This window comes from Xyrauchen texanus, chromosome 17, assembly GCF_025860055.1.
Source record: "Xyrauchen texanus isolate HMW12.3.18 chromosome 17, RBS_HiC_50CHRs, whole genome shotgun sequence".
Taxonomy (NCBI): domain Eukaryota; kingdom Metazoa; phylum Chordata; class Actinopteri; order Cypriniformes; family Catostomidae; genus Xyrauchen; species Xyrauchen texanus.
In genome coordinates, this window is record NC_068292.1 from 2,033,728 (window position 1) to 2,045,430 (window position 11,703).

The 11,703-nt window shown below is 38.3% G+C and overlaps 1 protein-coding gene across 3 annotated transcripts; it reads left to right on the plus strand.

The window, feature by feature from the left end:
• The first annotated feature begins 143 nt into the window (after nucleotides 1–143).
• LOC127658229 (uncharacterized) lies at nucleotides 144–11,703 on the plus strand. Of its 3 annotated transcripts, none has more exons than XM_052147409.1 (5): nucleotides 144–392; nucleotides 2,487–2,541; nucleotides 8,859–9,149; nucleotides 9,258–9,560; nucleotides 10,489–11,703. In XM_052147409.1, exons 1-5 carry the CDS (start codon nucleotides 363–365, stop codon nucleotides 10,845–10,847), a joined length of 1,038 nt encoding a protein of 345 aa, XP_052003369.1. In that variant the 5' UTR covers nucleotides 144–362; the 3' UTR covers nucleotides 10,848–11,703. The 3 variants fall into 3 exon arrangements, with proteins under 3 accessions (XP_052003369.1, XP_052003370.1, XP_052003367.1); XM_052147410.1 differs by lacking the exon at nucleotides 144–392 and adding an exon at nucleotides 647–872; XM_052147407.1 differs by lacking the exon at nucleotides 144–392 and adding an exon at nucleotides 647–856.

The following is an 11,703-nucleotide window of genomic DNA, read 5'->3' on the forward strand; positions in this document are numbered from 1 at the left end:
TTTAATGAGGATATACGCTTCTTGTGTTAGGTCAGCAAAAAGATACCGGTCGACATGTCTGGATGTTTTGCAGCCCCTTTAAATATAGTTCACAAAACGAAGCAACGTTGCCACCCTTTTCAACTACGTCAGAGCACCACGAATCTTCGATAGCGTTGTTGGCAGGGCAGCCAGAGCGAATTTTGAATTTTGACGCGCTCGCCTCTTCTGGTCTGAACGCACGTCAAGACTCGCCGGCCACGGACGCGCCGCTTCTCGCCACCCAGAGACGCTGGCTGCCATAGTAAATGAATGACTTCCGGTCGATTTGACGCTGTCGACGCCTCTGGTCTGAACGCACCATTCAGTTCCGAACAACTTGAATGAGGAAGACCGAAATCTTCAAAAACAAGGTTGGTCAAGATTACGATCATAGAACATACTTAAAATATGCTGTAAAATATGACAACACTGGCATCATCATGCATTGAGCTTCTTTACCACAGATTACGCTAAAAATCGAAAATTACCCGGCGCGTTTAGCTAATACGCATTCATGTCATCGAGTTGATTGACAGGCGATGTCTGTATCTAAAAGTCGATTGGCTCTTTTACCTTTAGGACGGGACTTCCTTTACACATTGACTGTTCGGCATTCCCATTTATTTTCATAGTGTCCCGTCTCTGCTCTGGTGTCTTGGATAACCTCTGTAACCCGCTTCGAGAGACAGGCCTCTACTAGAAACTCGCATCACACCTATTTATTTGCACGAGTCTAACGGATTCAAATAAGAGGTTTTAGATAACGTTTACGTCCTTTTGTATGAATCAACGAAGCCGTTCATTTCTGGGACCTTCTGACGGCCAGTATTCTGCGGTGAGCTGCGAGGAATGTGAGCGCACCCGTTTGCCTTTGATCTTAATGCTCAATCTGAATAATTAATTACGACTTATTGTTATTTTAGACTTTCTTTTGCGGCTCACTGGTCTGCCACTGTGCTTTGGACATTTCTATATAATTTTACTGCGGTAAAGTTGTTTTTATGTTGGACGTTCGTTAAGACATTCGGCAGGCAAATTTAGAAAGTGTCTAAAGTGTGAAACGGACAAAGGCTGGTAAAAAAAACAGATTACTCTGTGGCTATAAAAACATGTGTTGCTTTATCTAGAAGAAAGTTAATATTATCCAACAAGTGAAGTACAAATATATGGTACAAAAATATGTATGCTATAAATGGCTTATTCCCTAGGATATAATGGTGTTATAACATTGTAATTAGGGCTGCACGCTTTGGAGAATGGACAAAAAGTCATATTGCGATTATTTCTAAAAATATTGCGATTGCGATTTGAACTGCGATTAAGATAGTCCTAAAGAATATTGGTTAGTTTGTCACCATTTAAATGTATTATTTTTATTAATTATTTTATTATATTTCATTTAGCAATGCATTATATTATATTAACATTTGATATAGATGTATTATATTTTCCTTCCTTTTAAATTTGTTGGATGTTGGCAATATTAGTTCCGCTTTCACTTGTTTTTTACATGCCAGTAGGCCTATAAAGTAATTAAAATAGGAGTACTCCACATAACTTACTGCAATTACCTTTACTCTGATTATAAGCATAATAATAATATTCTGTTTACCTGAACTACAGTTTAATTGCAGTATTACTTTAATCGCATTATGAGTACATGTAAATGTACCTATTATCCAAAGTTGCCTCACACAAGTCGTTAATTTTTTAATGCAGCTCCGCGCACACTGTTCGGTCAGTTACAAAAAATGGGAGGCACACCACCACACGAACTGATGTCAAAGCGCACTTCCGCCAATGCTGCAATGACATCGTTTGTGTTGCGTGCAAACTCGCGGACGCGGCGAGTATAAACCAGACTTAAGCCTTCCAGTTTCTTTGGAGTAAGTGCTTTAGTTCAGTGGGTAGAGCAGGGTCTTGACAACATCAAGATAATGGGTTCAGATCCCATGTCAGGCATCATTCAATCTTCAAGTTATGGTCACTAGATGTGGACTAGTGGGTAGTGCAATCCCATAGCCATGTTTAATTAAGGTAGGCATGCTGTTAACATAAGTTCAAGGCCAAAGGAAGTTGATCGGTTTTTTTTATATTTAATAGTTAATATTCACTAAAAATACATATTGCAAATATATTCTTTTTCCAAAATCCAAGTCATGTGAGATGTGTTAATAAGTGTTTGTATATATATATTACATGCGGTGTGACGTCATCATCAGGTCACATGACCAGGAAGATATATATATATATATATATATATATATATATATATATATATATATATATATATATATATATATATATATATATTTCATCTTGCAGTCTCAAACTACCCAGGAGGAGTGTGGCCACCATGCATGAAATAAACCAAGCATTGCATTTTGATCATAGTTTGACTGTATTTGAAGCTGAGCAGAGTGACTGGCTCGAAATATAACAACATTTCTTGATTTATGTTTCAGTGCATCGCCATGAAATGTGCCCTTGTAATGCTTTTATTTTGCTTAAACATAAAAGGTAAGCCACTTCTTATACACAGTATGTATTTATAAACACTACCATTCAAAAGTTTGTTTTTGAAATGAAATTATAATTGCACTAATCAAGGCTGTTGTTAAGTTGATCAAGAATTGCAGTAAAGACATTTATAATGTTATAAATGACTTTCTATTTAATGAAATGTTGTATTCTTCAAACTTTGTTCATTCACGAATCCTCCACTTTCAGCAATGCTTCTTTAGACAGTCAGTTCATTAAGATATTCTTATTCAATTCATCCATCCATTATACTTATTTGTAGTCATTTACCACTCAATCTGTAAGTTCTACCTTTTATTCTTATTTGCCAGTGTCAGATGTGGGTTTTTCTTTGAAACTTTGCGTCAACTGAAACTTTAACATGTCTCATAGTTTTCTCCTCACTGTTTCAGATGAAAGTTGTGTTTAACATGTACTGGTCATTGTAGCTGCCAGTTTATGACCTGTGAGATGTCAGGGGCAGGTTGCACCAGCCATATGTACGTTACAATTTAACATAGTTTTGGTTTAAATGTGCACCAAGTCACAATTGACTAAACTACTAAATATTTGATCGTTGAACCATTAAATTTAGGTAGGATTTAACCCTACGTATGAACTAAATATTTACGGAAGCCTCTGACCAGGAGTAATGGTTGGAATGAAAAAGCAGACTCATTTAATGATGTTTTAATGTTTTGCGTGACAGACTGTAGTCCTTTAGATATATGATGTTGATATTTACACTTGTTTATGAGAGAGAATATCCTTCAGAGAATACTTCAGCATGAAACCGATTTAAATGTGCACGGGGTGCATCACCAAGTGTCAAGTTTCATCACATACAAAATATATAGGATATTAAAATGAATAAATATACATTTTTCCAGCTTGTTGTATTAGTATTTATTTATAATCATTTTTATTAATTGTCTATTAATTTTAGCCAAAGTTTCTGAATAATGTTATTTACATTATTATAAATATACTATTTATTAAATCTACTTTTATTACGTATTGTATTTCAATGGGAATATAATTTATTAAGTCAAGTCAAGTCAAGTCAATTTTATTTGTATAGCGCCTTTCACAACACACATCGTTTCAAAGCAGCTTTACAGAAGATCAGCATTAACAGACGATAAGAACTGTAATGTCTATAAAGTCGATTAATCATCATTGTGTAATTTCGATAAAATACGATTTTATCTAAATTTATTACAGCTGACAGCTGCTTATGTGAGCAAACGAAGTTTGAACTTGAACTGTAATAAATCAACCTGAAATGCATATGCTTTTTAACACTTCTTTGTACAAATTTGAAGGCTGCTTATTGGGTCAATAAAGGTAAATGTCATATTATGCGACTACGCATCACTTTACGGAGAGTTTACGACCTACTAGTTAAGTCTTGCTTAAAAGCAGTTGGTGCAACCAAATTAAGCACTGACGGAAATTTGTTGCAACCCTATCCAGGACGGGATTTTTTTTTCTGAAATAGTTTTGCATGCCCTCACAATAAATGTATCATGGTTTTACTACAGTAACTATATTTTAACCTTGATATTCATAGTAAAACCATAGTAATAATACAGAAAATGAAAACAATGGAAATAAAAATCATAATTTTGTGGTTATTATGGTTTTACTACAAACAATGGTATGTAAGCGAGAAAAAAAAAATGGTCTAAAACAATTAAGAGAATGTTTAAAATTGAGGTGTTTAAAAAGTAGGGACCACAAAACCATCGCGAGGGAATGCAAAACTATTGCGAGGGAACGCAAAACTATTGCGGGGGAACGAAAACCTATTGCGAGGGAACTAAAAACTGTTGTGAGGTAACGCAAAACTTAATGAGAGGGAATGCAAAACTTATTGCGAGGGAACCCAAAACTTATTGCGAAGGAACCCAAAACCTATTGCGCTGGAACCCAAAACTGTTGTGAGTAATGCAAAACTTATTGCGAGGGAACCCAAAACTTATTGCGAGGGAACCCAAAACTGTTGTGAGGAAACACAAAACTGTTGCGAGAGAACGGAAAACTTATTGCGAGGGAACCTAAAACTGTTGTGAGGGAATGAAAAACTGTTGCGAGAGCACGCAAAACTTATTGCAAGGAAATGCAAAACTGTTGTGAGGGAATGTAAAACTGTTGTGAGGGAATGAAAAACTGTTGTGTGGGAACACAAAACTTATTGAGAGGGAACCCAAAACTTATTGCGAAGTAACGGAAAACCTATTGCGAGGGAACGCAAAACTGTTGTGAGGTAACGCAAAACTTAATGAGAGGGAATGCAAAACGTATTGCGAGGGAAGCCAAAACTTATTGCGAGGGAAGCCAAAATGTATTGCGAGGGAACCCAAAACCTATTGCGAGGGAACCCAAAACTGCTTTGAGTAATGCAAAACTTATTGCGAGGGAACCCAAAACTGTTGCGAGGAAACACAAAACTATTGCGAAGGAAGCCAAAACTATTGCGCGGGAACCCAAAACTGTTGTGAGTAATGCAAAACTTATTGCGAGGGAACCCAAAACTTATTGCGAGAGAACCCAAAACTGTTGTGAGGAAACACAAAACTGTTGCGAGAGAACGGAAAACTATTGCGAGGGAATGCAAAACGTATTGCGAGGGAACGCAAACTGTTGTGAGGGAACACAAACTGTTGTGAAGGAACGCAAAACTTAATGAGAGGGAATGAAAACGTATTGCGAGGGAACCCAAAACTATTGCGAGGGAACCCAAAACTATTGCGAGGGAACGCAAAACTTATTGCGAGGGAATCCAAAACTTATTGCGAGGGAACTCAAAACTGTTGCGAGGAAACACAAAACTATTGCGAGGGAACCCAAAACTTATTGCGCGGGAACCCAAAACTGTTGTGAGTAATACAAAACTTATTGCGAGGGAACCTAAAACTGTTGTGAGGGAACCTAAAACTTATTGCGAGGAAACGCAAAACTGCTGTGAGGGAACGCAAAACTGTTGCGAGAGAACGCAAAACTTATTGCGAGGGAATCCAAAACTTATTGCGAGGGAACCCAAAACTTATTGCGAGGGAATGCAAACTGTTGTGAGGGAGCGCAAAACTTAATGAGAGGGAACGAAAATGTATTGCGAGGGAACGCAAAACTTATTGCGAGGGAAGCCAGAACTTATTGCGAGGGAACACAAACTGTTGTGAGGGAATGCAAAACTTAATGAGAGGGATCACAAAACTATTGTGAGGGAACGCAAAACTATTGCGCGGGAACCCAAAACTATTGCGAGGGAACGCAAAACTTATTGCGAGGGAATCCAAAACTTATTGCGAGGGAACCCAAAACTGTTGCGAGGAAACACAAAACTATTGCGAGGGAACCCAAAACCTATTGCGCGGGAACCCAAAACTGTTGTGAGTAATACAAAACTTATTGCGAGGGAACCCAAAACTGTTGTGAGGAAACACAAAACTGTTGTGAGAGAATGGAAAACTTATTGCGAGGGAACCTAAAACTTATTGCAAGGGAACGCAAACTGTTGTGAGGAAACGCAAAACTGCTGTGAGGGAACGCAAAACTGTTGTGAGAGAACGCAAAACTTATTGCGAGGGAACCCAAAACTATTGCGAGGGATCACAAAACTATTGCGAGGGAACGCAAAACTTATTGCGAGGGAACCCAAAACTATTGCGAGGGATCACAAAACTATTGCGAGGGAACGCAAAACTTATTGCGAGGGAAGCCAAAACTTATTGCGAGGGAACGCAAACTGTTGTGAGGGAACGCAAAACTTAATGAGAGGGAACGAAGACGTATTGCGAGGGAACCCAAAACTATTGCGAGGGAACAGAAAACTATTGCGAGGGAACGCAAAACTTATTGCGAGGGAAGCCAAAACTTATTGCGAGGGAACCCAAAACTGTTGCAAGGAAACACAAAACTATTGCGAGGGAACCCAAAACTTATTGCGCGGGAACCCAAAACTGTTGTGAGTAATACAAAACTTATTGCGAGGGAACCTAAAACTGTTGTGAGGGAACCTAAAACTTATTGCGAGGAAACGCAAAACTGCTGTGAGGGAACGCAAAACTGTTATGAGAGAACGCAAAACTTATTATGAGGGAATCCAAAACTTATTACGAGGGAACCCAAAACTTATTACGAGGGAATGCAAACTGTTGTGAGGGAGCGCAAAACTTAATGAGAGGGAACGAAAATGTATTATGAGGGAACGCAAAACTTATTGCGAGGGAAGCCAGAACTTATTAGTGAGGGAACACAAACTGTTGTGAGGGAATGCAAAACTTAATGAGAGGGATCACAAAACTATTGTGAGGGAACGCAAAACTATTGCGCTGGAACCCAAAACTATTATGAGGGAACGTAAAACTTATTGCTGAGGGAATCCAAAACTTATTAGCGAGAGAACCCAAAACTGTTAGCGAGGAAACACAAAACTATTATGAGGGAACCCAAAACCTATTGCGCGGGAACCCAAAACTGTTGTGAGTAATACAAAACTTATTGCGAGGGAACCCAAAACTGTTGTGAGGAAACACAAAACTGTTGTGAGAGAATGGAAAACTTATTGCGAGGGAACCTAAAACTTATTGCAAGGGAACGCAAACTGTTGTGAGGAAACGCAAAACTGCTGTGAGGGAACGCAAAACTGTTGTGAGAGAACGCAAAACTTATTGCGAGGGAACGCAAAACTTATTGCGAGGGAACCCAAAACTATTGCGAGGGATCACAAAACTATTGCGAGGGAACGCAAAACTTATTGCGAGGGAACCCAAAACTATTGCGAGGGATCACAAAACTATTGCGAGGGAACGCAAAACTTATTGCGAGGGAAGCCAAAACTTATTGCGAGGGAACGCAAACTGTTGTGAGGGAACGCAAAACTTAATGAGAGGGAACGAAGATGTATTGCGAGGGAACCCAAAACTATTGCGAGGGAACAGAAAACTATTGCGAGGGAACGCAAAACTTATTGCGAGGGAAGCCAAAACTTATTGCAAGGGAACGCAAAACTGTTGTGAGGGAACCTAAAACTTATTGCGAGGAAACGCAAAACTGCTGTGAGGGAACGCAAAACTTATTGCGAGGGAATCAAAAAATGATTGCGAGGGAATCCAAAACTTATTGCGAGGGAACGCAAACTGTTGTGAGGGAGCGCAAAACTTAATGAGAGGGAAAGAAAATGTATTGCGAGAGAACGCAAAACTTATTGCGAGGGAATCCAAAACTTATTGCGAGGAAACGCAAAATTGTTGCGAGAGAATGCAAAACTTATTGCGAGGTAATCCAAAACGTTTTGCCAGGAAACACAAAACTGCTGTGAGGGAACGCAAAATTGTTGCGAGAGAACTCAAAACTTATTGCGTTAACTGTTATGACTACATTTTGATGGAAGTTAAATTAAATAAGAAATTAAAAAAATTCATTAAAATTGAATGAGTGAAATTAATCATAATAAATAACATTAATTAGAAAGAGGTTAGTTGTTTTACTTTAAAAAAAATTTATTTTTTTAAAACATTTTTTTACACAAAATCTATCAATCCATTTTTATTGACGTCATGGACTGTTTAATTTACGAAAGAGCCTTCAATGACAGCAAAAATATGCGATGACAGTAACCTCCCCTGCTGAAAAACACCAGCTAAATCCAGCCTAAGCTAGTAGGCTGGTTTTAGCTGGTCTCCCAGCCTAGACATGCTGGTCAATTGGCCTTTTTTCAGAGGGGGTTTGAACACTCAGCTGGTCAGGTTGGGAGACTTGCTAAGACCAGCCTGACCAACTAAAAAAGTTTTCAAAACCCCTTTAAAACCAGACCGACCAGCTAAAACCAGCCAACCAGCTTATGCTAGTCCTTTTAACAGGGTCCTCACTTTCTTTGAGATGCTATTGTGTTTGCTAAATAAAAAATTTACAATGTTAATGCACTTGATTCATAAAAACGATTTCATTACTGTTCCAGCTTGATATTAAAAGCATTTACTAGCGAGTCTTGTGCCTTCCTTATGTGGCGTTTTCATGGACGTGGATTATGAATCAATGCGCACATACAAATGTTTGGAAATCAGTAACATACACACATTTAACAAACAAATCTGGGGTGTACATTGTGTTTGTGAATCCGGAGGAACTTTTTTGGGAAGGTCCATTTTATGCATAAATCACACCCAATTTACTCATATATTTATGGAAGTTTCATGAATGAGAGCTAATGTGTTGTTGCTGTTAGCACAAAATTCATAAAAGAAAAACATATCGGTATGCTAATAACAAGAGTGTAAAACTGACAGTGTCTTCTTTGGATTGTTTTTCAGGCATGTTCTCCCAGCGTATTGTTACTTCGACATTAGACCAGCAAGTGTTTTTCTCCTGTAATACCAGCAGCTGTGAGAATGCTGAATGGAGAAAGACCTTCATCACAGAGGCAACTATTGGCAAGTGCCATAAACAGACATGCGCTATTGAAGAAGGTTTCCAAGAAAAATTTACATTCACAGACAACATAAAAGGCTTGGTTCTCATCTCAGCAAAATACAGTGACCTGGGGACCTATGAGTGCATCTGTGATGGGACTAAACATTTTGTTGGACAATTGGACATTTTGCGTAAGTCACAACTGTATCTGACTTGCATAAGAGAGCTGCTGTGCATATGCTAGTGTAAATATTGCCCGATTTTGAATTATAACTTGTTTTTTTATGTTTTCCCCATAGCTGCTCTAAACATTACAGTAGCCGAGTCAGAAATCATCACCCTTCGGTGTTATGCGAACGATGCAAAGGATGTGACATGGTTGCATGATGATGAAAGAGTTCTGCACTGCACGATTAATGGTTTCATAGTCCATGGCAAAGGCTTTGAAAGTAGAGTATCACTGGAAGATGACTGCTTCAAAAACGGTGACCTCTCTTTGACTGTGACTGGCGTTCGCAAGACAGATGCCGGACTTTACCGCTGCTTTGTCAATGATGAAACTACTAAAGGATACCCACACACCTATATGTTATATGTGAATGGTAAGACTGGAAAAGTTGGTACAAATCTTGTTTTAACTTGCATTATATGGTCATATATTTAATATGTTGTGAACATGTGTAAATTACATACAACCAGTGTTCGAATTGAAATCAAGTCAATGAAAATGAAAATCTAGTCATTAGGCGTTCCTCATCACGGTGCGCAAGAATATGGGTGATTCTCACAAAACCTGTCAAGAAAATGTACTGGACCTATTTTACTCCGAAATCAAAAGAAACATATATAAATGTCACATATTGTGACATTATTTACATGAGTTACATTTTACTTCCCGGTTCTCAGTGAAAAAAAAAGGTCTTTATGAAATTCTCATTACTGCAATGAGAAGGAATTGATATGGTTTTTATACATCATAGGAGTACTCCCTTGGTACAATATTCGTAGGTTTTCATTTTTAAAAATCACTGTACAACAGCATTTTCTTCACTGTAATACAGAAAAAAGACTGTTATGGAAATGGGAATATGACGCGTTGCAGTAATGAGAATTGGGCTGTAAAATGTGTTGATGTGTTCTGAAAATAATGTCAAAATGTAAAACAAAATCTTGGTCTTATATTAACCCAAATTGTTATGACAAAGACATTTTCTGACAGGTTTTTATTATTTTTACAAAGTTGCCAACTGTCCCGTATTTTTGAAGGCATTGAGTCCCGTTTATAAGCAGAAAATGCCCGACCTCTTCCTCACTTTAGGGAGACCCTCATCCTCATGTAGTGAAGTGCTCCAAATACTCAGGCGTCCTTTATTTGCGTAGCTAAACGTTTGCAACCCTGTATGATACACTGAAGTTCAGCTTAAATATGCATATTAGTAATGAGGTCTGGGTCACTTTGTGTTTTCAGCTCTAAAAAAACAAAAAAACAACAACAGTGTATAATCCCAGTTCTCTCTTTGATTCACACAGAGAAACAGTCTAGTCCAGAAGGAAACCATACAGAGTGTAACTCCAATGCGGAAGAAGCTCTGATCATTTATCATCGGATCATCATAAGTCTTGTTGTCATAATCTCAGTTCTTTTTGCTGTTTTACTTGCTATGATATATTTTATCATCATAAAACTACACAAAGGTGAAATTCAACCAGCATCAACTACAGCCACTCAGACTGCACAGGAGAATGTAAATGAAACTGACAGTCTGCTGGCATGTGATACCACCACATCACCACCCACAGATGACAGTCAGTCAACAACAAAAGTCATTATACCCACTCAAGAGAGTGGCACTGAACACAATAAGCCTTCCAATACCAAACCTTTTTAATCTCACAGAATGAGGCCTGTAAATGTATGGCACAATCTTAGTCCTGACTCGAAATGTTGCTAACTGCACTGCCGTAATGGTTTTTGTTCTATAGGAGAGAATGTAAAGTCTTTGAATCAACAAAAAGCACATAAAGGTAGCATAAAAGGAATTCATATGACTCAAGTGGTTTAATCCATGTCTTTAGAAGTAATATGATAGGTGTGGGTGAAAACAGACCAAAATATTACTCCTTTTTCACTGTATATCTTGCCATTGCAGTCTTTTGGCACGATCATGATTTCAAGCTCAATTACACTTTCTAGTCAAGTCAAGTCAGAACGCTCACCCTGACGCACTGTTTATTGTCACCGGAGATTTCAACCATGCGAATCTCAAGACAGTGCTCCCTAAATTCCATCAGTATGTGGACTTTGGAGAGGGGAGAAAGCGCTTCATCTTGTTTACACAAACATCCCAGGCGCGTACCGGGCGGAGCCCCGCCCCCCACCTCAGCTACTCAGACCACATCTCTGTTATGTTAATTCCAGCATACAGACCGCTCGTCAGACGTCCATTAGATGGCACTAGGAAGTCTGATCAAGCTTGAAATCATGATCACCAATGAGACTGCTAATGTCAGTATTATAGATCAGTGGCCTTGACCAACCAGTTGTGAACCATTGCTTTATATTGTATGGAAGCATAGTGCCCCCATTTAAATCATGAAGAGACTGCCAAAAGTTACATTTTTATGTTTGAATTTTTTTTTACTTTGCAACATTTAGTTAAAAATAAAAATGTGTTATTGCTGAAGCCATATTTAGGTTATGTATCTTTTTATGTTTGATGAAGTGTGCTTGCTTTTTAAAATAAA

What these genes read in the sequence shown, in the direction of transcription:
- LOC127658229 (XM_052147407.1), top strand. Translation starts at nt 803, where the DNA reads ATGAATCAACGAAGCCGTTCATTTCTGGGACCTTCTGACGGCCAGTAT. An exon ending in ATTTTGCTTAAACATAAAAG is followed by an intron (nt 2,542 to 8,858) that starts GTAAGCCACTTC and finishes ATTGTTTTTCAG; the next exon opens with GCATGTTCTCCCAGCGTATT. An exon ending in CTATATGTTATATGTGAATG is followed by an intron (nt 9,561 to 10,488) that starts GTAAGACTGGAA and finishes TGATTCACACAG; the next exon opens with AGAAACAGTCTAGTCCAGAA.